This window comes from Aedes albopictus, chromosome 2, assembly GCF_035046485.1.
Source record: "Aedes albopictus strain Foshan chromosome 2, AalbF5, whole genome shotgun sequence".
NCBI lineage: Eukaryota > Metazoa > Arthropoda > Insecta > Diptera > Culicidae > Aedes > Aedes albopictus.
In genome coordinates, this window is record NC_085137.1 from 328,109,529 (window position 1) to 328,136,181 (window position 26,653).

At 37.2% G+C, this 26,653-nt stretch overlaps 1 protein-coding gene across 4 annotated transcripts; it reads right to left on the reverse strand.

Moving 5' to 3' along the window:
• Positions 1–5,089: 5,089 nt before the first annotated feature.
• On the reverse strand, positions 5,090–26,653 carry LOC109404349 (protein ABHD1). 4 transcript variants are annotated; one of them, XM_062852484.1, is made up of 7 exons: positions 26,535–26,653; positions 26,243–26,456; positions 15,286–15,567; positions 14,953–15,226; positions 14,045–14,362; positions 6,966–7,102; positions 5,090–6,904 (listed from the first exon to the last, which is right to left on the reverse strand). In XM_062852484.1, exons 3-7 carry the CDS (start codon positions 15,388–15,390, stop codon positions 6,452–6,454), a joined length of 1,287 nt encoding a protein of 428 aa, XP_062708468.1. In that variant the 5' UTR covers positions 15,391–15,567; positions 26,243–26,456; positions 26,535–26,653; the 3' UTR covers positions 5,090–6,451. The 4 variants fall into 4 exon arrangements, with proteins under 4 accessions (XP_062708468.1, XP_062708470.1, XP_062708467.1 ...); XM_062852486.1 differs by lacking the exons at positions 26,243–26,456; positions 26,535–26,653 and adding an exon at positions 21,487–21,505; XM_062852483.1 differs by lacking the exons at positions 26,243–26,456; positions 26,535–26,653 and adding an exon at positions 20,859–21,035.

Below are 26,653 nucleotides of genomic sequence, written 5' to 3' on the forward strand. Positions count from 1 at the left end.
TCCGATTCACCATTATTTTAATTTGTTTTAGCGTCATTGATTTTCAAATAGTTTGTAGTTTAGTTGGCAATTAATTTTTTTTGTTGAAATACTGTCCTATTCGTGTTAGTTCGTACAGCGTGTTTAGTCAACTAATCAACCTTCTCTATTTCATTACCTACAGTTGGTAGGTCGGGATGAACTTGAGTAACGGATGAACTAGAAAGATCGTTTAACCATAAAGTGTTCGTGCTTATCTACATGCATACCAACAGGATAATTTCACACGTGCGTAATTATGGCAAATTCTTTAGGGGAATTTGACCTTTAGTTGCCAGCCGATTTTAAAATGTTGTGTTATGTCCAAGTAAATTTTAATCAATTTTATACTGCTTCGCGATTCGTAAAAAAAAATAAAATAAAAAAAAATAAAAGAAAATAGTGACATTTGTCTTTGTGTTTCAGTTTACTAGTTAATGTATTATGTAGGTAAAAATAAATAAATAATTGAAGTACTTCAATTATTTACCGTGGCGGGAGGATAGTGTAACCGTTTAGTTACAATTATCCCAATATTATTTTTAATTTGTGCATTTGATAAGGAACTGTTGTGTTTTTATAGATTGTGTTTCATGTTGGGTTTGTAGGATTAGATAGATATTGTATAGTTTGTGTTAAATGTATTAGATCAACGGGCTTAAAAGGGCAGAATAAATCAACTGTGGTAATAAGGAAAAAGGATTGAAAATGGATGGGTGGTGATATTCAACAAGGAAGGAAAATGAAGGGAGGATGGAACAAATGGAAAATGAATGGATTGGCTAGATTGAATTTTGGGGAGTCGGCCATTGATCAGAAGTAAATCGGCGTTTGTGCAAGACAGTTGAGCCAAGTTCAAATTGTGCCTATAGTGCCTAAAGTGCCGTTTGCAATCCTGAAGTGAACCACAGTGCGAGGCCAATAGTTCAGCCAGGTAACAGATTGTGGATGTTATTTCGGAAGGCCGTTACTTAAACATGCCTTGGTCCTCAGGACCTTTGTTTGGATTCTATAATCCTTAGATTGCCCCAGCCAACTGTGAACGTTCGGCCAAACCAACGATTTCGTTGGTATTGGTCTAACCGTCAAGGACCTCCTCTCAGGCTCCGTAACCGCCGTAGTGAGAGAAATCTCGGACCGTGAAGTCCTAAAAGTCCAGGAGAACCCTTCTCGGCGTGGCCAATACGGTCTCGTCCGTGGCCCGTCGATTGCGTCAACGAAGGGAACGCCGTAGACCCCCAGGCTACCTCCGTAGCCATCCGCCATTGCCTTTGACCCAATCAAGAGGCGCCGCCGCCATTCAGGTGCGCGAAGACCAAGCCATCAAGTCGCCATCTTCCGACTCACCACCGCCGAAGCAAACCTCACCTGCAGCAGCGAGCGCTCGCCAACTCCAGCAACGCCCCGGTACGTACCAGAACAACTATCCTTACCACAAACTAGCCCACATTAGTAGCAATAGCCCAATAAAGTTCAAACACCCAACCTCAATATTAAATTCAATAAATCCCACATAGACTTTGTAAAACACTCTTTCAATCCACCAATCATTAAGAATTCCACAGTTTCAGCACCCGTTGTTCCGCGTAGCCCCTCCGAATTACCCAGTAGCATGCCGACCCTGTAGACCCAGCTCTAGGGGTCTCATGCTGCTGAGCTAGTTATCCGGGAGTCTTGGTTTAGCCACTGGGTCGATTGAGCAGTCTGTAAGTCTCAGTAAGTCTCAACGTCTTGAAATCCCGCTTCAACAGTGCATCAGAACTTCAGACACACAAATCTCAAGAAGCAAGCTTAAAAACACATTGCTTTTTATTATTTTGTTTTTGCTCACTTGTAATAAGCTTCAAATAAAAAGATCAGGTGCGCTGGTTTTGTTTACGAAGAGATTTGTGCCGTCAAAATCGTGAGTAGGTGCCAAAGTCGGCCATTGTGGCGGCCATCTTGGGATTCTTACAAGTCTGTCCTTAAAATAAATTCCCGAGCACCAAAATTCATAAAAATTTGGATTTCGGCTCAGTTTGAAATGCAGATTCAGAATATGGAATTATCTCAACACCGCCAAAGAAGCCAATTGCAATGAGTTTCACTTCCGCCTTTACACCGAGCATCTTTTTTTCGAAATCCCATGAAAATTCAAAGGAATCTAACAAGGTCTTAAGGTGCATCCCCAGAACCTAAATTTTGTTATGAAAAATTCCTGTAGAAACATTGAAAGAAATTGCTTCAGAAAATTCTCGACAAAAACTTTAGGATTTCTTTTACATAGGTCAATTCCAATGAATAACAGGTGAAAACTCTTCAAGAAGTTGTGCAACAATTCATCCAATATTTCCATTGCAGGTATGATCTGTATCTTTATTCGATCTTTGAACTGCCAATACTGCCATGAATAGTATTCCATGTATATGTACAGAAATTAGGTAGACACTACAACTCCTAAAAAAAATCAGGAAAACCATGTAGGAATTTCAAAACTAGCTATCTGACAAATATCAATCTTAAAAGAACTCCAACAAGTAAATCATTCCACATAGTCCTTCTAGTATTTTCTCAGGAGTAACTAATTTTAGGGGACATTTTCTCAGGTTCCTCCATCCATATATTTGTTAGCGTAGGACACAAAAAGACATTTTATTCCTGTACACTTTTTGAGTTCCATTTTGGTCCCATATCAACTGTGCAAAATTTCAGCAAGATCCGAGAAACTATTTTAACGCCAGCCATTTTAAGTTTTCATACGATTTACTATGGGGAAAATCACTTTTTCAAAGAACAATCGCCACAGGTTGCCCCTTAACCTAAAAATAAATCGATTAATGATTTCTGTTGGAAATTTTACGGGGAACCAATTCTCCGAAGACCGCAAAGTGATCTAAGGCATGTGAAAAAAGTTATTGACTGAAAGCCGAATGGCATGCCAAAGCTGTTTAACATGTAAGGAATAACAATAAAATAATAAAATTTCGTCATTTTATCAATCGGGTGAGGCTTAATAACTTTTTCCAAGAACGTTGGATCGGTTTGCGGTCTTCTGAGGTCTGATGCCTCGTGAAGTTTTCTACAGAAATCATTCATTGACTTATTTTTAGGGATCTTGGGGTGACTCCTACCGATTTTTCTTTGCAGAAGTAAAATTTCCCCATAGTAATTCGTATGAAAAACTAAGAATAGCGGGCTCTAAAATAAATATAGTTTTCCCGATCAATCTGAAACTTTTCACGGTTGATATGGGACCAAAGTGGAACTCAAAAAGTATACAGGAGTTAGATTTTTTCCAATTTTTGGATTTTCCCATATAAACCGTGTACCAGGCTAATATTTATTCTACTTGGAGGGAGACTTGCTCTAAGAATTACTAAGGCATTACTTAAAAATGTGTCAACGTGATCTTATAAGTGAGTATACATCTCAAATTCAAGCTAGTTTTTAAAATTCTTCTTAAAATTTTGTATCAGGTATGTACTGTTTTTTTTTTTTTAATATTCAGTAATACTTCACTAAAGCCTTTTCGTATCATTTCTTAATTCCAAGTAGTTTTCTTCTGAAATATCGATGATGTTTTTCAGTTCCCTGTAAAATTTCTTCAATTTATTTTTATATCTATGATACCAGTAGTTGTGGCATGTTTCTCCCGAGATTTTGTTTAAAGGGGTTCTTATCCAAAATCTAAGGAATGTTTTTGAACGAGAGTTTTGGCGAAATGGCTTAAAACTCACTTGCAGAAAGCATACAATAATCAAAATGAGCTGCGTTGATTTACTATTCAAAAGTTCACTGCTTCAACTAGTTTAGGCACTCAACTAGTCCATTCCAGTTTAATGTGCCATTTCGTCAATAACGTAAGATAGGAAAAAAACACGCGGATTTGGCGCAAATTTATTTTCAGAATCGCGTGGATTTGGCGCGGATTCGGGTTTTGCTCCGCGGATTTGGCGCGGATTTTTTCCACCCTTCTCATAACAACCCTGATGGTGCCCATGGCGGAGGGCAACCTTGCTAACCGTATGGCTCTGTGTGTAGAATCTGGAACTGAGACACACATGATAAAACTACAGGGGATGGCCAAAATGTTTGGGATAGGCAACTTTTTTTCTCTCACAAAAAAAGTTCAACATGCTATAACTTTTTATAGAGTGCATCAAAAAATCTCAAATTTTGACTGTTTGTCAACCTATTATATGTGCATCATTGGTACAAATTTGGGCTCGATTGATAAATCTTTCGCAAAGTTAGAACCGTTCGGGTAAAACACTAGTTTTCAGACAACTCATTTTTGAGCTGTCATATCTCGGAAACCAGTGATCCGAATTGAATGAAATTTTGAACGTACACTAACAGTATGTAAATGCTTCACAAACTATTAAAACATAGGTACTTTTTAAACGTTGAAAAAAGTTATAATGGATTGACACTTTTTGGATTTTTCTCGAAAAAATGTAATTTTTTCACATCAATGTCAATAAATTTTAGTGTTGATATCCAAAGATTTTCCACTTCTGTTCTCAAATTATCTCTAATCAGATATATTAGAGCCTATTTAGATTGAAGGAAGAACACATTTAATAATTTTTGTGTGGTATTGTAAATTTGACTTATTTTCCTCTATATGGGTAAAAATTTCAACCCGGTATAACTTAATTCGCCGTGAGAAAATATAACATTTTATAACGTCGTATTAAGTATCAATATATTGTTGATAAACGTAAAAAAATTCATTCAATTCGGTTCACTGGTTTCCGAGATATGACAGTTCAAAAATGAGTTGTCTAAAAAATAGTGTTTTACCCGAACGGTTCTAACTTCGCGAAATATTAATCAATCGAGCCCAAATTTGTACCAATGATGCACATAAGGTTGACAAACAGTCAAAATTTGAGATTTTTTGATGCCTTCTATGAAAAGTTACAGCATGTTGATTTTTTTTGTGGGAGAAAAAAAGTTGCCTATCCCAAACATTTTGGCCATCCCCTGTATAGTAGGTATATAGTTGGTGTCAGGAGGAGTGAGCACATCGAGACTTCGTCGAATGGGGAGAACGAATTATCATCAATATGGAATGATTTGGCTTAGGTTTCGTAATATGTAGCATCATTTTATTTGCATTGGTTTGACTTCATTCTGTGAAATTATTACTAAATCAACGGACTTACAAAATAAGGTGTTTTTTTATTTCTTTGTACGTGGCTTAACATCAGCTAAATAGTGACTTTGTAAGAGAATTGCACAATATTCCTCTCAGTTTCATTTGTTTTCTATTTTATGTCATACTGACTGATTTGAGTATGATAACTTGTTTTTATTATAAACGTTTTGTGTTGAACACTATTGTTTTTCCTTGTCAGAGAAGAAAGAAAATTCGTTACTTGAGAATTGTGAAAATTTGTTTAAGAGTTTACTTTATAATTTAATGTTAGATGGACTTAAATATTATAGGAGTGGAAAAGTTATTGTTTGTTGTCGGATCAACTACTCTCGCTGTACTGATTATTTGTTGTCTTTCAAGTTTTGATTGAAGTTTAATCTCCCTATTTTATCAATTTGTCTTACAGGTTACCTATTACAAACAGGAATGAAAACGACTTTCAAAGTAATACATAATTAACTTCATGGTTAAATTCATATAACGATAATGATAATCTTTCGTTGTATTGTTTTCTTCTACGATGTTCATTGTTCACTCAAATTTGTTTGTATGATATGTGAATTAAAACTTTCTTTTTATTGCTTCTTTTGGTTTGTTTCCTTCTTATATTGCTTGGTATGTTTCAAAAATCGACGTGCAATCATTTGTGTATAGTCGATAGTAGGATTTGAAAGATTGTATTAGAAGGTCATATTTACTACTAAAACATTATCCTAAATGTGAAGTTCCAAAGGGCCCTACGGTATAGGAAAAGGTTTGCTTCTCAGTAGTACGGTGAACTCCTACTGAGTAGCTATCTAATTACTGAACAATAAATCGGAATAATTTATAGTTTGAATCGTACCTAACCAAACTCACTGATTATTTGCATCAAACCATTTAGAAATGATCTATTATTGCTAAATTTTCGAAGGCATCCTTTCGACTATTCATTAAAGCTTTGAAACGTTTGTTGAAATTGAATACGCTCAAAATTTGTTTTTGTTCGCGTTGTTTGCAAGTATGTATAGCAATTTATCTTGTGGTTAATGATTTTTAAAACTTTTCTTCAATAAATGTAATGTTTCAAAACCACAACATGCATAAAACCGTTGCTTTTGTCTATCTATCATAACGATAATTGAAATTTGTTCATATTCGGTATCAATTGCGGCCATAACAATAATATTTCACGTAATTAATTTCAACATTATCACAAAATCTATCGCATTAAGTTTACGACTTGGACAATCCACGACTTCTGAGAGCGCAAATTTGCATATCATTCTCTGATTAGGACCTTTACCACTATTAGAACGGTATGGATTTCTTTCGAATGGGACTAGATGACCGTGAGATAGGCGTTGTCGGGACAGAAGTCGAGGTCTGTAGGTTGAGCTCCATCATCAGTTGAGAAGTGCGATAGAATTCATTATTCGGATCAAAAAGAGCCGCCGAAAAGAACTGACTGAATAGACGGCCCATGTACTGATCCTTATTGGCAGGCCACCATCCTTCGAGGAATCCAATGTGACCACCGCGAGCCGTAATGAGAATGGCAACGTGAGACGACTTTTCTGCAGCCTTAATCGGGATGGCATCTAGAGGCTGAAACGGATCATCTGCTGCGCTTAGACAGAGTAGAGGTACCTTTATTTTGTGTAATTTATTGTGCAGTGTAGCCTGTGCGTAGTAACTGTGTACATCTTTGTAGCCAAAATGCTTGGACGTAAAATGGGAATCAAACTCTTTAATAGTTTTGCTCTGGAAAAAGAAATACATTGATTGAGCCTTACGAATGGTATTTCTTCATGCATTGAATTACCTGTAGAACTACATCCATATCCCAATCGAACTCCTCATTTCTCAGAATATCATACTTTCTAACTGTGCGGCATAAGCTGCCAGCCAAATGGCGTCCAAGCATACTGTTCAAATAGGGCTGCTCAATACTGTCGGAACCTGAAACCGGATTATTGCGAAAAATGGCGATTGGAGATTATAATCAGTTTTATCCCTTTAAAGGCCGATACAATAGGACGCAATCAGAAGTAATAGCCCAGTCAGCCAGTGATCGAATAAGATATTGAAGTGGAGACGATATGCGTACATTTTACATGCGCAATAATGCACTATGTGGGATTCCTATACAAGCAGGCGGACAATAATATTTTCGTCATATTTTCGAGGATTTATTTGTATTCTGTAGGGTAATTTGCCAATTGTTGCACGGCTAAAAATTCGCCAATTGTTACACACCTCATAAGAATAACATGGAGTGTGCAACAATAGGCGAGTTTTTAGCCGTGCAACAATTGGAAAATTACCCTAGTTGGTTCGACTAAAATATATTGTTTATGAACATTTTTAAACATCACGACCAAGTTTTGAAAAGGGCGTATTTTCAATTTGGTCAAATAACTGATCTATATATCGTCCCCTTAATGCTAGAACTAGGTAACTGGTTTTGCGAAATCGCGAGCAATTTGTTTACATCTGAACGTTCAACCACAATAAACAAAAGTTTGTCGATTGAAACTACAAAAACACATAATGATGCTTCATTTGAGACCAACAAAGTGTTTGTTTTATAGCAGGATAAGTTTTACCAGCCATTTTTACCCGTACTTTCCAAAACGAGTTACCTAGTTCTAGCATTAAGGGGGCGATATATCTATATATATAAAAATGAGTTTGAAGTCCCTTTGAGGCAACAAAACTCACGAATGGATGAACCGATCAGAATGACCCTTGCATGGTTCGATTCGTATTCATGGCGGTTGTGTTTATAGGGTATCGGGATGCTTCGTTGGCATAGCCCCCTCGTTCGGCCTATCTCAATGTAAACCAAAAACTCAAACAAACACGCATAACTAAATATCGGAAAAGCTATGCGCCAAACAACTGTAACATTTCGTTTCAGTTTTAGCACTTTGGAGCATTGAAATTGAATGAAAATGTCACTTTGTTTAACTTTTGTAGACGCCATGATTCTTCGGCTTAGTGGGTAGTCTATACACATGATCATAAATGGCATGATTCTGGAACATTTCGAACTGACTTTTCAATAACTGAACATTTGATTCGACGATTAAAGACGCTATTTTGAACTTGTGTATTTGTTTTCAACGAATAATAACTATTTTACAAATTTAATGTGGGCCGAATATTGAGGACATTTTTTTCACTATGTACCCAAATCTTGGCCCATCAGTAAAATGAAGTCAAAAACAACGATAAAAAGACGTCAACAACATTTCTTGCGTAAGAACCAGAAAGAACGAACAGGAAGAAAGATTTTATGTACGGTGACTGTAAAAATATAACACAATAATAGGGTTGCGTTGTTTTCGTTACTAGATTAAGAATGAATTTTAGTTAAAGTGATTTATTTATAGTTTTTTGAAAATTTGGCTCCGAAAATGTAATTTGAAAGTAAGATTGGTGAATAAACAAAGATAATACTTCAGCAGAAATATTGAAAAAATGAGATAATAAGTGGTTCTAGTGCATGGAAAGCAATAGGCCAACGTTGTATCCACTAATAGGCCAATTTTTGTACCATAGACCAACGTTGCATACCATCGCATCGAATCTTTTCAGCTTAATCAAAGTAAATTCTTGAATATTTACGTAAGTTTACTTCCAATTGGTGAAACATGCATTGCCTGGAGTGTGTAATAGGGTCAACATATTATTTCTAGTGCTATTAATTCATGAGTTATGGGCAAAATTGTCAAGGCGGCTTGCAAATTAGGCCAAGGAATGGTACACATACCCTATGTATAAAAAGTTACGAAAATCAACTAGAAAAGTAAGAAAAATGATGAAGTATTGATTTTTCATGAGCTGGGAAGGAAAGCAACACGATCGAAATAAAACCAATCTAGAGTGCTTTGATGTTATGAGCTCAATAGTTGTCAAACCACCACAGCTTGGCAAGACAACGTTTGCCGGGACAGCTAGTATATATATATATAAATGAGTTCGAAGTTTCTTTGAGGCAACAAAACTCACGAACGGGTGAACCGATCAGCATGACTCTTGCACGGTTCGATTCGTATTCATGGTGACTGTGTTTATATGTATAAAAAGTTATAAAAATCAAATGAGAAAGTAAAAAATCGAAATAGTGCTGATTTTTCATGAGCTGGGAAGAAAATCAACACGATCGAAATGAAACCAATCTAGAGTGCGGTGCAAGAATGACTTCAACAGTTGTCAAACAACCGGCAAGACAATGTTTGCCGGGACAGCTAGTAATATATAAAAAGTTTGAATTTGTTTTATTTTTTAATTTTTTTTTTGTTTTTTTTTTTGTGCTTAGAATGATCAACACTATTGTGTAGTTACTTTCAAAAATGAATTCCAAGGGAATTTGCTTAAAATGTTTGAGAATCGTCGTTTAAGGCGACACTGGAAGCATTTTCTCATTTTTTCATTTTTTAATTTTTTGAAAAATAACGAAGCAATATTTTCAAAAACGGTTTTCGTACACATGTAGAGTATGGATCAGTTTATCTTCTGATTTTTTTCGTGTTGAAAAAGTTTTCCATTTTTTTGTGAAATTTTGTTCAAATATGGTTTCTGCAAAACCGAAAAACATTTTCCACTACGAAAAAAAAATCAGAAGATACCTTGATCCATCCTCATGTGCATGAAAACCGATTTTGAAAATATTGCTTCGTTATTTAATAAAAAATCAAAAACCAAAATGTGAGGAAATGCTTCCAGTTTCGCCTTAATTCCAAGGGGTACGCCCGGGCGGTCTCGTGCGTAAAAAACGCTGAATCTCCCAAGACCGCAATTTACCGCAGCATTTCGCATACAAAATCATTAGAGTAGACCTAAAGCTTGACCATAAACTGATTTTGAGCCTGGGAATGTTTGGAAAAAAAAAGATGCCGATTATCAAAATTTGAATCTCATGCCTTTTTCAACTTCTTCTTCCTCTTGTACCTTTTTTCATACAATGGTTCAATTATTTCACAAAACCACGTGTTTGTTGGAAAGCTTGCTTCATTATCTTACCAATGATGTATTGAAACCAATAGATAATTGTAGGAATTTCTCTCTTTGAATTAACAGCCACTACTAATTTATTTCTTTTTTTTTAATTTAATTTTTTTGTTATTCTACACATTCCTCTGCAATAGAACAACAACCACCACTTAACACATCTGTCTATCAACTGAGAAATTCCTACAATAATGATGATAATAATTAGAAAATATCGATTTGAAATTATGTGTTGTTTTTTGCGAAAATTACATTTTTTTAGCTTTACTCAACTTTGATACTCAATATCTTTGTAACTACATCAGCTAGAAACTTGAAATTCTAGATTTCTCTTAGTTTATATGTTTATTATCGATAGAAAATTTCAGAACAAGCATTAGTGGAAGTCACTTTTCTGATTTTTGTCCGCCTGATATCCTATAGTGATAATGGAGGCATGCACGCATATGGCCTGCACTATCATTTGATGCAATATCGTGTACGACTACTGGTTGTCTGGGTGATTTGTAGTAATGAGCTGATTTTTCTTATGGTGAGAAGGCAAATTCTTCGTTTCTGCAATAAAAATATGTAAAAGCGTGGGTATTACGATTCCTTGCCTAATTTGATGGTGTATGAGCAAAACTTTGGGAAACTGTGTTTTTGAGAAGACCAAAAAATGGAGAAAACAACACAGTTACCCAAAGATTTGCTCAAACTGCATTAAATTAGACAAGGAATCATAATACTTACGGTTTTCGCACCATTTTTTTACAGAAATTAAGAATTTGCCGAAAATTAATCTACATATGTAGTATATGAACAGCGCCATAAGCAACGGTAGTCACTAGACCATCTGTCCCATCACTCCCATCACATCAGACCCAAAAACATTAAAGCACATTAGGAAAGAGTATTGCATAACTACATTGTAAGAAAGTACATAGATTATATCACATAAAATATGTTTGGTCTTTTAGTTTTGTGTGGTTAGAATATTTCTTCACCTTTATTTTTTTTTTTACGCGAAAGTCAGGAAGTTGTCATTTTAATGCCTCTTCTAAAGGAAATGTAGTGGAAGAAGTCCCAGGATGTGTTATATTAAACCGTACAAATAAAGAAATTAAAAGTTTAGCAAAAGTCGTTGAACGCGGTTTATTGACGAGCCCCTAACCTTGACATAATCTGTTGATGCTTACACTAAACAGAAAATCAAACTTGTGTTGGTGTATTTTAGACGCGTTACATTACGTCAACAGACTGATAAAGGAAATATCCCGCCGCGACGATAAGAATTTCGAAGCGAGACACGAAAATCTTCATGTCTCTGAATGAAACCCCACATGGGTAAATTCATCAATGTCCTACGTCATAATTCGTGTCCGGCAGGCGAAATTAGCATTGCCACAGATAGGAGATAAGTTCACAAGACATGTACGTTTTACAAACACATGGTGCTAATCCTAATCTAGTCAAACGCATAGTGATATCACGTTTATATTTGCTAATCGGTATCTAGTTAGCTTCCGCACTTACTCGGATTTACCAAAAGCTTGACTTTCCGATCAGCAACTCAAAAACATTTAAATTGATACAGTCAGGTCTTTTTTTACGCGGTTTTCATTTACGCGGCCGCGTAAATGAAAACTCCATATAAAAAAAAATTCATCGTCTTATTTTTGCATGATTCGTCGAGAAATGGTGAGACTTTTTTTACGCGGTTTTTCGAATTTTGAACTGAGTTTTTTTTTACGCGGTACGTATCCCCCGCGTAAAAAAAACCAGACTGTATTAGTAACAGAAGCTGTCTATATTTTTGCCTTTCTCGTACACTAAGTGTACTGGAAAGGCTATATGTTCACTCCAAAAAAGACTTTTTGATAGAAGGCCCGGAGGGTCAAGTCACATATACCAATCAACTCAGCTCGACGAATTGAGGTGATGTCTGTGTGTGTGTATGTGTGTGTGTGTGTATGTGTGTATGTGTGCATGTGTACAAAAAAAAACTCACATCACTTTTTGGAAGTAAACCTCAACCGATTTTAATGACCGATGGTTCATTCGACGCGGAATCTGGTCCCATTGTTTCCTATTGAAAATGGTTCGGATCGGTCCAGCCGTTCCGGAGTTATAGCCATTTACGTGTTCCGGACCAGTACCCTTGGAAGGGGCCATACATAAAAATGTAACAAACACATACATGCGACACATCAAACTGCGGCATTTTGGATAACCTGATGAACAGTTAGCAAGAAAACAGTCTCAGACCATATCGGAACCGGTTGTGTTCCGGAACCGGTTCCGGGTGTCCCGCCGGAAGTGGCCAAATATAAAAGTGAACCAAATCCATGCATGCGATACATCAAACTACGGCATTTTCGATAACCTGATGAGCATTTAGCAAGAAAACAGTCTCAGACCATATCTAAACCGGTAGTGTTCCGGAACCGGTTCCGGGTGTTCCGCCGGAAGTGGCCAAATATAAAAGTGAACCAAATCCATGCATGCGACACATTAAATTGCAGCAATTTCAATAACCTGATGGACAGTTAGCAAGAAAACAGTCTCAAACCATATCTGGACCGGTTGTGTTCCGGAACCGGTTCCGGGTGCTCCGCCGGAAGTGGCTGTATATAGAAGTTGACAAAACTTTTGCATACGGCACATCAAATCACGGCTTTTTCGACAACTTGATGACCGGTTATTGAGGAAGTAGGCTAAGACCACATTATGGACTGTCAGTAGTGCCGAAACTAGTTCCCTCCGAAAGCGGCTAAGTATAAAATTGAACCAAACCCATGGTTTTTTGATAACCTAATAAACTTTAGCAAGCAGATAGGCTCAGACTATTTAAGAGACTATCGGTAGTGTTCCGCAACCGGTTCCGGGTCGGAAGTGACACCAAACCCATGCATGCGATAGCTCAAATCACGGCTTTTTAGGTAACATGTTGAACAGTTGCAAGAAAATAGACGCAAGCCATATCAGTGTGTTACGGAGCTGATTACGGGTGTCCCACCAGAAATGGTCAAATGTTAAAGAGAACCAATACATGCGACATATCAATGACTTATTCAGTAACAAGATAAACGGTAAATCAACAAATAATCTCCATATTTGGAAGACCCGGTTGTGTTCCAGAACTGGTGACAAGACGAGTAACGCGACGGAAGTGGTAAAATATAGAAGGGAACTAAACCATAGCGGCGTTTTTGATAATCTGATGAACGGTCACCAAGAAAATAGTCTCAGGCCACATCTAGAACTTGTAATAATATTTCGGAATCGGTTGCGGGTGTTCCATCGGAAGTGATTTAATATAAGTGAACCAAAATCACGCGATACATAAAATCGCGGCTTTTTCAAAAATTTGCCGAACGGTTAGCAAGAAGCTTTTCAGGTAACCCGATGAACAGTTGACAAAAACATAGTCTCAGACCATATTTGAGACAACCGGAATCGGTTGCAGGTGTCCCGCCGGTTAACAAAACCCATGCAAGCTGCACATCAAATAGCGGAATCATAAAGGTGAACATAATAAATGTCAAAGCTTTTTTGATAGCATGTAAACGTTGGGTAAGACTATAAGATTATATATGCAAGAGAACAAAATCGTGACCAAAGCGATCCCTTCAAATCACATCATTTCATCAATATCATCAATAAGTTTCGAATATCGATGATGGCTTTGTTAAAATTGTAGCTTTTCAATATGAAGGATTCAGGAACATTTTGACTAACGTCGACGAAAAGTTAATGAGTACATATCCGACGAGAAAGGCACTATCACCACTAGGTGGATTAATCTGGGTTTTTTTATAAAGGAAAACTGCATGCACCCAGAAAAGCTCATAGACAATAGATACTGGAGTAACAAGAAAGAGACAGATATATTTCAAGACTTACCTTTATTAACATCCCAGGGTACAGAGATGATCTTCGCCGCTGTTAGAATTGACTTTGCTTCATCGCCGTAGTTAGCCAAATAGTTTCCCAATATCAGTCCACCCATTGATATTCCAGTTGCACCAATTTTTATGTGAGGATTCAACTTCTTCACATGGCTGATAACTTCCGACAGATCTTCGCTATTGGACGCACAATAGAGCCGAGGGGTTTTCAGCTCCACTCCTCCCAAACCGCGGTTGTTGAAAACAACGGTTCGAATTCCAGTTCGATTTGCTGCCATTACCAAGCATTTGATATATTCGGCTTGTGATTCACCTAAGTGTGGAAAAAGGCGTTGCTCAGGTGTTCACATATCCGTTAACCCTAAAAGGGATGCCTTCACTGAAATAAATTTTGTTGTTGTTTCCACCGAATCCATGGTAAAATTAAGAACTGTACCAACAATTTTCAACCGAATGCAAAATTCTGTTAATTGTACTGAAACATTGTCAATATTACCATGCGTGAAGTACCATTGACCAAAAACATTCTTGATGTTACTATTTTGACATTGTATTTTTGACCATGTTTATCTAAGACGCGCAACATTCAAGTCTACATGGTCGAAATTACAATGGCCAAATAGTAGAACCAAGAGTGTTTTTAGTCAACAGTAATACACGCATGGTAATATTGACAATGTTTCAGTACAATTAACAGAATTTTGCATTCGGTTGAAAATTGTTGGTACAGTTCTTAATTCTACCATGGATTCGGTGGAAACGACAACAAAATTTATTTCAGTGTTCATGGCCTCAGTTTCGTCACCTCGCTGAGTGTGTTCCATCAGCTCTGAAAGGCGCCTGGGGTCCAATGGACCCCAGATATCCCTTTTAGGGTTAAACATCAGTAACTGTTCTACAAACCTGTCAATCCTGGCAGAATGATGATCAACGGTGACTCACTATCACAGTCGGTTTCGAGCCAGTCCAGTGCTACCTCGCCTCCATCCTTCAGGGTGAGCACTTCTCGACGGTAGTCAATGTTTGGCATCATGTTGGAACGGATAATGCTGGCAAACACCGTTTGAGCCCGACTCTCCACGCACCAGAACGTTGGCCAAAACTTCATCTCCAATATGGGAATGTTTTTACGGAGGTATTTTTTAAACGGGCCATTTGATACAGCCAAGATTGGACGCTGCAAGTTTGATTAATTATGAGATTAAGCTGAATGTAGAAGAAACAACGAAAACCCACCTTAACAACCTCAATGAGATAGTAAATTAGATATCCGACGAGAAAAATTGCGAATATGTGCCATCGTGGTAAATTGGTTAGATAGGCGTACAATTCCGTGATCATTGTGTGTTAGCTTAGTAGACCCGGTGCGGAATCTGCACAATTTTACCCCCCAAATCACAGTTGTCGTCGGTCGACTGTATGATGTCGTGTATTAAACGCTCTGCTGGAAACACGCAAACTATCGTTGTCCACCCCGCAGGCTATGCTATCTCGACTCACGCCGATTGTAGGTAATTGCTGCAAAATGAAACAAAAAATACATAGCGTGTGAATATGATGGTATTATCTGAACTGGATCTGTCGATCTGTGGATCTTGGATCTCTATTAAACGTTTAATATGTTGTTCACCATCGCTTTACTAAACATACCGTTTTAACAAAGGGGTGACACTAGTTTAGCCAAGCCGAAATATCCCAAAAAGCCGAAAAAAGATGAAACTTTTATCGCTAAAAATCGCAAAAGTTTACACATAGAGATCCCCAGCAAACGAAATTCCAAATCGACTACGTTCTGGTTAATGGACTGCACTTCTCCGACATAATCTGACTCTGATCGCTGCACGGTACTGACGAACATCCAGTACGATATAGAGCGACTGAAGCAACCAGATGTTGCCACTGGATACACACAGAATCTCAAGGCAGAGTTGTTGGACGAGAGTATGCTCGATTTGACCCCTATGGAGGACTGCTGATTTAAATTCAAAGCAGGTCATCAACGACGCAGCTAAGCGCACTATCAGGTACACGTGGAACGAAGTCAACGATTGATCCGGCTTTCGAGAAGAACGCAGTGCGGGCAGTAATACAGTAGCATGGAAATAGAATCCGACAGAATGTGGAATGAGACATGCAGAAGCGGGAACAGCAGCAGACCCGCTTGAACAAGCAAAGCGCGAGAAACTGAAACGGCTGTGTTGTTATCATGATAGGTACACGTAGGTAAGTTTTACCAGAAACTCATAGCATTCAGCTAGGGTATTCATGTATTTTGGACAGGCTGAGGACAACGTTAGAAAAATCGTCCCCTAGCTTCCTTAGAAAGGAATAGATTATTTTTCAAAGTTACTATTACGCTTATAAATGATTGTACTTTGCGTTCCTGGTGATAAAAATCTTAACAAACGCATTTTTAGCTGAAAAAATCACAATTTACAGTTGCCTGTCAGATTTGCATTTTGGACACCGAATATATGTTTTGGACACCCTCAGGTATATATAATTTGGACAGGGCAATTATCTCCATGTTTAGCCATGAATACTGCTTTATCATGCAAGTAGCATAAATTAACAAATATTTTCTTGTAAATAATCAAATTTCTTCGCTTACCAGACATCTATTTTGATAACTATTACAGTTTTTGTTGAAATCGAGGAAATATCGCCAGAACCACATAGTACGCCTCCATGTATGCAATCGCACAGCATCCCCATGTAGTTTGTCAGATGACCAAAATATATTTACAGTAGAAAACTTGTAATGTATTTTGGACACCACCTATTTTAGGCGTTATAGATGAATGTTAAGAGATTGGCTGCCCAATGCATCTTTATTCAACAGTCTTCATTGCAATAAGATTTTAAAATTTCTTACAATTATCAATTCAACGATTTTGAAGTGAATATTGTATGTGACTGTGAAGTGTATGTCGTCTTGCATACCTGTGCATTTGAGGGGTTTTAGTGAAACATTTTAAATTTTCGATAATTTTGAAGTAAATTCTTAATTGTTAAGCGTATTTTCAACGTAAGTCATCAGAATAGGGTCTGTTCGATCCAATAATCGATATTCAGAAGTATCTACTTTTATAAGCTCTCCGGAAACAGACATACATCGCAGTGCATGTCCAAATTATATACATGTCCAAATTATATTTTTTACCCTATAGCTTCATGCCGCAAGCAGCATAAGGACTGTTACCTCTTGACGGACGAGCATGATAAAAAGGTAGAAGCCATAGAAGCAACACTTCGACGAGCACCTGCATGGCGATGAGAATGTAGGCACGGAGTTCGAGTTATCGTAGGAAATGATTATGTCAGTGCAAGAGAAGATGGGAAGTAATACTGAGGGAAGTTAAGGATGCGATCCTCCATGTCAAAAACAACCAATCAGTTGATAAAGATGATATCGCAAGAACTAATCAAAAGTCCTGTTCAACGACGTAGGTTGAACTTGCTCGAAGTTGCTGCATCCTACTCATACCCATTTGTCAACAAATAAGAAAGAGCGGGATGGAGCAAGTTCAACCTACGTCGTTGAACAGGACTAAAATGTGTCCGGAAAAGTTGACTACCTGTCTATACCGTTTAGTAGCCGGTTAGAACTAATCAAAATGTGCCAGGAAAAGTTGGCTACCTGTCTATACCGGTTAGTAGTCGGCTAGTAGTAAAGGATATTTTGTTCGAATCACAAAGACAAGTTGATGTGTGAAAACTTTTGAGCGATTACCATCGCCTTGTAACAGCCGGGTACGCTACTCACGAAATTCAGCCAACTTGTGTGTTTTTATGACATAAATATTATTACTAGAACACTTGGAACAACAACAGAACCAACAGAACTGTACACCCGCCTAAAACGCGAAGCATCAAAAATCGAACTGGTGGTTGAAGCGGTTAAACATAACACATGCTGGTAAGGTGGAATTGAACGAGACTCAGGAGAAGTCTTGGCAGAAATGTTACGATAGACGGGGATATATTCGAGGTGGGAGAAAAATCCGAAATACTAAGATGCATCATCAATGAAAGTCATGCATATTGCCTACACTGTAGGGCCAGATCCAGAAAAGGCTGCGGCAATTATTGTATGTTGCTTTCATAACAAAACGCGCTGCCAACTTCCAGTCGGCATTTCTGAATCATCGCAACGAATAAAGCACCACCTCTGCTGCTGTTTGTGTCAGTGAGATCGAAGAAACGTCAGACTCCCGCCTGCTGATTGGCTGTGACGACTCTGGCGACGGTTTCATCCGCGACGGATTCAAATCGTCGCGTTCGATAAGGAGGGAAACCGTCAATATACCATGGTCTGTGCAGGAGAACGGTGTGTGTCTGCGATATATGCACCACGAGCTTGCTGCACTCAAGGGCGAACCAAACATTATCGAAGTGACCAAAACAGGATGGATACGGCAAGCGGGGCATGTGCAAGTATGCCGGAAAACACCCTGCAAAGCTGTTGTTCTCCACTTATCCGTCTGGCATAAGGACAGACTTGTTAGAATCCCAAAATGGCCGCCACAATGGCCGACTTTGGCACCTACTCACGATTTGGAAAGCACAAATCTCCTCGTAAACAAAACCAGCGCAACTGAGCTACTTATTTTAAGCTTATTACAAGTGAGCAAGAACAGAAATGCACTGTTGTTTGAAGCTTACTTCTTGAGATTTGTGCGTCTGAAGTTCTGATGCACTGTTGAAGCGGGATTTCAAGACGTTTGTCCATAAGGAGGCGTGGAACGCAGAGGGCTCGATCTATGCGATTGATGTCCAGGTAAAACGTAATTAAGCGAGAGTGACCGACATGAGAGAGCTGCAGCAGCAAACCGATCGGTTTAATCAATCGGACTCGAGTTAGTGTTACCATGAATTTGATTTTGAAATAGAGGAACTTATTGTATTTTGGCAGCTTTGTTTTCTGCGTCTTGGGATGTTATCTAAAATCTATTGAACTCAAGGTTGGCCGCAAGTCTTTCGAAACTTATACTGAATCACACGACCAAGTCTCAGGCAAATCAGACGACTACAATGACGAAGAAAACAAAACTGTTAACAAGCAAGGCGAATAATAGTGCCTTTTGGTTACTTGAGATTTTACGAGAAATAGTCTTAGCAGCTGCCATCGGTTTGACTATAATGAAGTTTAAAAAAAAAAGAAAAAAAAAAAGACACGGACACGTTTAGTACTTCCAGTGAGCTTTTTGCTCTTTGAAGGAAGCAAGACACTAGACAACGGACTAGCATGCAACGCCCAGTGGCACAGCCGAAAACTTTTCCTGACAGCTGCGGCGGGAATCGAACCCGCGCTCCTTAGAACGATGCGACTAAAGGCTTGGTGACCTTAGCCGCACGACCACGAAGCCACACCACTGACCAAAATAATGCAGATGTTTGCTCAACCATTTGCACTTACCGTAAAACTGGGTATCACTGATCAGCGGGGTAACATTGATCGGCTTGACCGACCTCATGAAATATTCAAACATTTTTAATTGAATCAGTTTCTGCTCATGAATGGTATTTCGTAATCTGTTATTATTTAGCTATCAAATGATATGCAATTCATGAAAATTGAATTTCATAAACATTGAAATAAATCGATTTTTCCTTTACTGTGTTTCGTAAAGCATTGAGATTCATTGTCAAACATTCATGCTTGGCATGAATACTAAATAAAATATTAGGTTAGAAATCTCTGTATAACTTCAACATGATACCCTAGAGTTGGATTTAACAAACGAAACACAGTGCTTTTTTCAGTAAAATATACGATTTATTCAAAGAAGGCTGTCAATTCCTTAAGCAATTGCCTACCTTTAGGCGTTATTCGCGGTTTAGAGGATTTTAATCCTAAAATAATTCAAAAAGTACATTTTAAGAATTTGGACAACATATTTGAAATCAGAGATCCCAAATTTAGTAAGGGTATTTTCAACACATACATACATTGATCACTGACATGATCAATGTTACCCCAAATCAACAAAATCAAAAATTAGTATAAAAAGTTTACTTTAACACGTTCTAAAGTTTCACAATATGTACTTTTTCGAGTAGCTTAAGACATACTCAGAGAGCCAGTACTAGTTTCAAAAATATAAAACATTTAACATTTGCTTTAACAAGAGAATTATTCAAGAAGATCGAAAATTTAGATCCATGTTACCCCGGATTACGGTACTCAAATATTTGATTCTGTGTACTAGCACTAGCAGCTTGAGTAATTCTAAGACAGCTCAAAAAGAACAATGTCGTGCTGCCAACTGTTTATTGGTCTATACTTTAAATATAAACAGAAACGGCTTCAATATAACTGGTATACTTACATCCATATCCATATGTTATTAATGGAACGTAATCGTTTGACATTATCTTACGAGTTTAATTGTCTGATTCATTTTTAATGAGTACAGATAAGAAAAGCATGCCTTCTTTAGCAGAAGTATATGTTTCAACTAAATATTCAAACGTATTCAACAACGAGACAGCTTTGCATATATACATACTTTTAGACAAATTAATAATGATCTTATTAAATACCAAATCCGCACAACACACATCTCGATGATTCTATCTTCCGCAAAACGAAACGAGCAATAAACTGAGTCCCACTTATAGCTGATTATCTCACGTTTTTCAATCCATTCACGGTCACTGCTATTTGATGCGATATGGTTTTGTTTTGCGATTTCCGAATTTCATTCTTCCAAGGTTTTGCACTCGCGTATCAACACATTTTGCAAAACAAATAAAATATCTTAACTGTAGTCTAATATCACATCCTATCGATAAGGTAAACTCACATTTCAAATGGTTATGATATGTTTTTGCTGTGCTTCTCGTGATCTATGTAGGTACAGAGAACGATTGTTAGCCCAAAGCGACTCTCGCAGAGCGCCTATAGGTTTCCGCTTTTGGCTCACCGTGTCCTGTCCTTCTCAACTACGCGAGCACATGAATCAGACTGAGACTCGATTGAGTGTGGTTTCTACAAAAAATCACCGGCTCAGTAATAATAACACTGGTGATGGTCGACTTGTGGAGGTGTGCAGTATGTACGTACATAGTAATCAACTCACAGCGGTTGGTGAGTATAATGTGAAGACGTCATAGAGATAACGTCCAAGCTTATTGAAAAATCTTACCATTAGAAAATTATTGATGTATATGAAATTGTAAATCCTTGATAAAAATTGAGGAAAATAAAAACGACTTTATAAACCTCAATCACCTTCGTACTAAATACTCATCTCTTGACCATATTAAAACCAAGTGGTGACATCATAACATCACGATTTGTCAATTTTATATATCGAACAAGATAGGTACATAGTAACCTTGTAGTAACTGCATGCTATAACGAAATTTCTTAAAATAGTTACTTTTCAATATATTCAGCTTTGAACTAATGAAATATGGATATAAACTTACTTTCTGTTGATCACAATTTTTTACGATATTTACATTACTGCATTTGACTGCTTCATAAAATATGCACGAACAATCCGATTACTCACATTCGTCCATGCATTCGCTGCAGTCAGCTATCTATCAATCGAAAATGACTGTCACCAGTATGTGTCGCTATAAATTAAGACAGACACAAAATGTCTTTGCCCACGAGACCTTAATGTATCGTTATCATCGCTTCCATGGTAACGCAAAAATGTTATCAATTCCCATTGAGTACATGTGTGTTTGCTGCTCAGTTTAAAGCACTCAACGATAAAATCGCACAGACGGAGATCGCATGTCTCGTCGTATTCTCATTTGAGCGCTCTGTTTGCATTGCCAAACTTGTACTTTGTACCCGCGAAAAACGGTGCCAAGCTTAGTCAGATACCGTGCAGGACCGAAATCTGTGTACGTTGTTCTATGCTTAGACGTTGATCATTACATTGACCATCGGCTGTGATGGTGCAATAATGGTGTCGTTTGTTGCAACACGGAACAATTTCTTATTCTGTTTTTTAACAAAATATTCAAAATTTTGTTTTACATGTTTTAAATTTAGTAATTTTAAAAACAAACTCCATGTTAATAATAGTCACATTTTGTTGTATTTGCTATTTTCAATCCTATTACATATATTAGTTTATAATTATGCGTTTCATTATACAACAAACTGGATTGCAGAAATTCGCGCTATTGAGGCAAAACCCAAGTAACCACAAGCATTATATCATTGCACGAATTAGACTGAATATCAACTTTTGCAATGCGAAATGCAGTAATTCCACAGTTGTCATGCAATAATCCTTTAGATTGGCATTATCAATGTAATGATGCATTACATTTTTCTTTACATTAGGGTGTATTAAATGCTGATATACGTTAATTCAATAATTCAACACTGCAAACACTGAATAAATGCAATGTACAAACTAACAAAGGTTGCTCTAACAATACAATTATAAAAGCTTGACTCTAATGGTAAACAAATGTAATCAAGAAGAGTGAACAACTTTACTCTAGCGGTCATCAACACGTCTGGTTCGACTCCCGACCCACTTAATCACCGTTTGAACCACCGATCAACGACTTTTTTCAGAAAAACCTTTTAAGAGATTACCTTTTCTCTTTTCTGTTGGCTGCTATCACATGCCAATAATGATGGAAACCACAATTAGCATGTGAGCAGTATGCGAAGGGTGTTTTAATTTTCTTATATTGATTAAATATATTCTAAAATGCATCATGTATTTATCAGTGATTATCAGAATATGATTACAGGGACTCTATTACATATGACATAGTCGTTTTGCCCTCTACTGCAATGATTGAGACAGAAGAACAGTCTCCTTTTAGTTCATGAAATATCTGTTGTTATCACTGCAGCAGAAACGGTCCAAGCAGCCAGCGCGTATGGAGCTCATCTAGCGGTCTTCAACAATTCTGGTTCGACTCCCGACCCGGCGACAAAAAAATAATGGTCAAAACATTAATGCACCTCCTTGCTTTTGAGGGATTATTCGTCTTGGAATTTTGAAAGTCTAACAGAAGTCAAATAATTAATGTGGGAAACCTTTGGGGGAACCCAGTTTAGGTTCATTAGGGGTATCCTAATTATTTCGCAATCAGATTCTCCGTCCAAAAAGTAGACGAAATACAAAATTTCATCATTCTCGGTGCCCGATAACTATTTATAAAATGCATTCAAAGTTTGCATGGCGAAAATTTTTGGCTGAGGTGAACTGCCACTTTTTGATAGAACTGTCATTCTATGCACCGAAATTAAAACTGTTCTGTTTGGTTAACCATCAAAACAAAAGTTTTGGAACGTAATAAAATCATGTTATACTTATAAAAATAAGCTCTTTTGATTAGGTGATTTAATGAGGAATAATGAAAACTATCTTAAAACATTAACTCACTTAAGATCACTACAGCAATATCAGGCAATATATATCATTTAAATAACAAGCTAAGAAAAGGTTCATAAATCACGTCACGCAAAAATTGCTCATTTGAAACAGATTCCTAATTTGTTTTAAAAGTTTATTTTATTTGAAAGGATGCACAGTAATGATAGTAAATATTGATAGAGTTCATCAAACCATTTTCATTGCGAATGTCTGTACCGGCTGAGAAATCCTTCTCAGAAACACTACATGGCGACCGTGACAGAGAATATGGAAACATGTGTACTTTACCGATACAAAAACACACTCACTCTCTATGACAAGGCAAAGAACCAAACCCGAACAAAATCGACCAAATCATAGTAATACCGAGCTCAATCATCTCATGCCAAATAAAATGAAGTGTTACGGTGTTACATCATCTCAATCTCAAGTGAAAATTTGCATCGACGTTGCCCCACCGGTGCATTATAGGATAATTTACAAATTTCTTGGCGCCTAGGCTCCCATTTTATCTCCATGTTATCTACCTTGCTGCCGAGAATGCGTATAGTGGACTCTCCTAAATGTGCCTATATTATTTATTTATTTATTTATTAAATCGATCGAATTTTCAGTTAGTTTTGTTTTGTTCAAGAATTTTGTCAAACTGATGTTATTTCTTGAGTTCTATCCTTGTCAAATATTTGACCCCGTGTAGTCTGATCGGTAAGATAAGTAACGTCGATCTTCGCGTTGATTCATCGATTGACAGATCGTTATTTATTGACAGATTATCGAACAACCTGTATCGTAATCGAGTTTGCGTTAACCCTCTAATACCCAAATTTTTGATTTTGATCTAAATATCATTTTTCGTCATCTAAAATCGATTTAAACATGTTTTGGAAGATGATTCTTTTTAATTCTCGATTTCGTGAATTTCAGTTTTTGATTTTTCTAATTTTTATTTTTGAACATCCCCACACTTTTATATTTTTCCTGGAAGCCAATTTGGGGAACGGATTTTTTGAGATGAAAACATTTTGAGATTTTATGATTATTGTTAAAATATTATTATTTTAAATTTTTTTCACAGAAAATTTTATTTACACGGAAAATAATTTTAGAGTGTATTCGATTCCCTTAAACTATTAAACAAGAATAGAATGATTTGGGAAAAATTTATAATATGTTAATTGTAGCGATTTAATACAAAATAAACAATGATTTCTAAAAGGTGACTAAAACATCAATTTTTCAATGATTTTTTTAAAAATGTAAATACGCTTTAAAATACACCAAAAACCATTTTGAGATATACAAAACAGTCCAAAATATCAGCCAAAAATATTAAAAAAAATGATTTCCCACGAAACAAAAATTACAAAAATGCTCAAACTATAACCCGTCGAAAGGCGGGATTGGGTATTAGAGGGTTAAGTTAACCCGGGAACGGTCGAGTCGTATGGAATTCTGCAAGGTGACGTCACGAATGAACGTTCGATTCATTCTTGTTCGTCCCTTCCTTTTCCCTCTCACGCGAATTTTGACTTTTCCCGGTGGTTTGTTTTGATTCTCATTCATTGCCATCCTATTCTCTCTCGGAAAGAAAATTGAGGTTAAATTTCGATGCAAAATTCTATACTTAGTACATGCGCCATGAAAAATGCACGCGTGTAGTACACAGCGTGAGCGTGGTGTCGCTGAAAGTGGTCGATGACGCGTCTATTCGAGAGTTAACTGTCGATAATCTATCGCACGGGTTCCCAACCGGTGGTCCGAGGCCCCCTGGGGGGCCGTGAAGCTAGTCTAGGGGGGCCGCGATGTTACCAAAAAAATTGTTAAATTTTCATTCTGTTTTGAACAAATTATACCAATTTTTAATTTTGTATATCGCCACCTTGGGGTCACAATTTGAGGAACAAATTTCCAGTATAAAACGCCTTCAGAAGAAAAAAATTTCAAGACATAATGTTTACGAAATGTGAGTGTCGAATAAAAAAAAGTATCATTGATCGTCGAAAATCCCTCCCACAGTAAATTTCTGGCTACGCCACTGTACCCAAAAAACTCGATTTCATTCATTTAATTCATATTTTTTTCTAAAAATTTTCATTGGGCCGCAGATGTTTTGACAATTCTTAACCCTCCTTTGGCATTAGGGTCATTTTTGACCTAAACAACAGTGCACTACGTCAGCGAGCTGCTGCCAACGTAATGCAAAAGGAAGGTTAAAGGGGGTCGCCACCTCAAAAAGGTTGGGAACCCCTGCTATCGGTTGGTATGGTAAAGCTAAGTTTCCTGTTCCCAAGTAGAGCGCTTGTATTTTTTTTTTTTTCGCAAGTAATTTTGACAACTAATTTAGTATGGGGCAAAATGTCAGCGCTCCATTGTAAAAAATGCAAAAGGTAAGTTTTCTCATAATACATCCCATACAAATTTCAATCGCAAAGCGAAACTGAGATGCAACCAATCGCACACCAAATTTACACAGTTGTTTTGGTTTCGATATGGATTGAAAAAGCTTTTCCTAGTTGATGCGATCAAATTTCAATTTTTCAATACAACATTGACTCTGTAATATATACAATACATATCTCGTAGTATCGAAACATTACATCTATAGATAAACCTATATTTCGCCATGAAAAAATCTGATCCACGACATGTTCATTGTATACATATACATGCATATAAGCACTTTCTTGCACGTGAAACTTTTTTCTAGAAACCCAATCATCAATTTATGGTCTTCGCAAGCCTATTAACAAATCATAAATCTTATTAAAACTGTGCAGTGGAGCGATAAAATATATTACCTATTACAGACATTACAGACGTACCTTCCTCGTTTTAGCCTGTCGAGTCCCAAGTGATGATTTATCCTTCGTCCATCCGAGTCGATAAAGATTATGAAACATGTAACATCTAACTCAGGATTTTCCGCAACAATATCCAATCAGAAACTTTACTAAAATTGCTGTTTTCTCACTAATAGGAACATCAAACTCCAACAAAATTACGATTTCTTCATTCTCTTTTATCCGCAATGATTTGCTGAAAAAAAGATATAGGTGTGTATACTACTCATTCACGTGCGAACAATTTTGCCCACCGCGCGCCGCTCTGTCCTACCTCTTGAGTCATTCACCCGTGCAATCAAATGAGACAAAAATCCATTCTAGAAGCAAACTACCGCGACTAAACGAATATCTCGGATCGAAGGCTCACACAGGACTGCTGTGGTCATCCGC

Bases quoted from the DNA above. Each gene is read 5' to 3' on its own strand.
- LOC109404349 (XM_062852484.1), bottom strand. From the start codon at position 15,390: ATGATCACGGAATTGTACGCCTATCTAACCAATTTACCACGATGGCAC. The intron at 14,363-14,952 runs GTTTGTAGAACA...TTCCACACTTAG, and splicing joins CATTCTGCCAGGATTGACAG to GTGAATCACAAGCCGAATAT. The intron at 6,905-6,965 runs GTAATTCAATGC...TTCTTTTTCCAG, and splicing joins ATATGGATGTAGTTCTACAG to AGCAAAACTATTAAAGAGTT.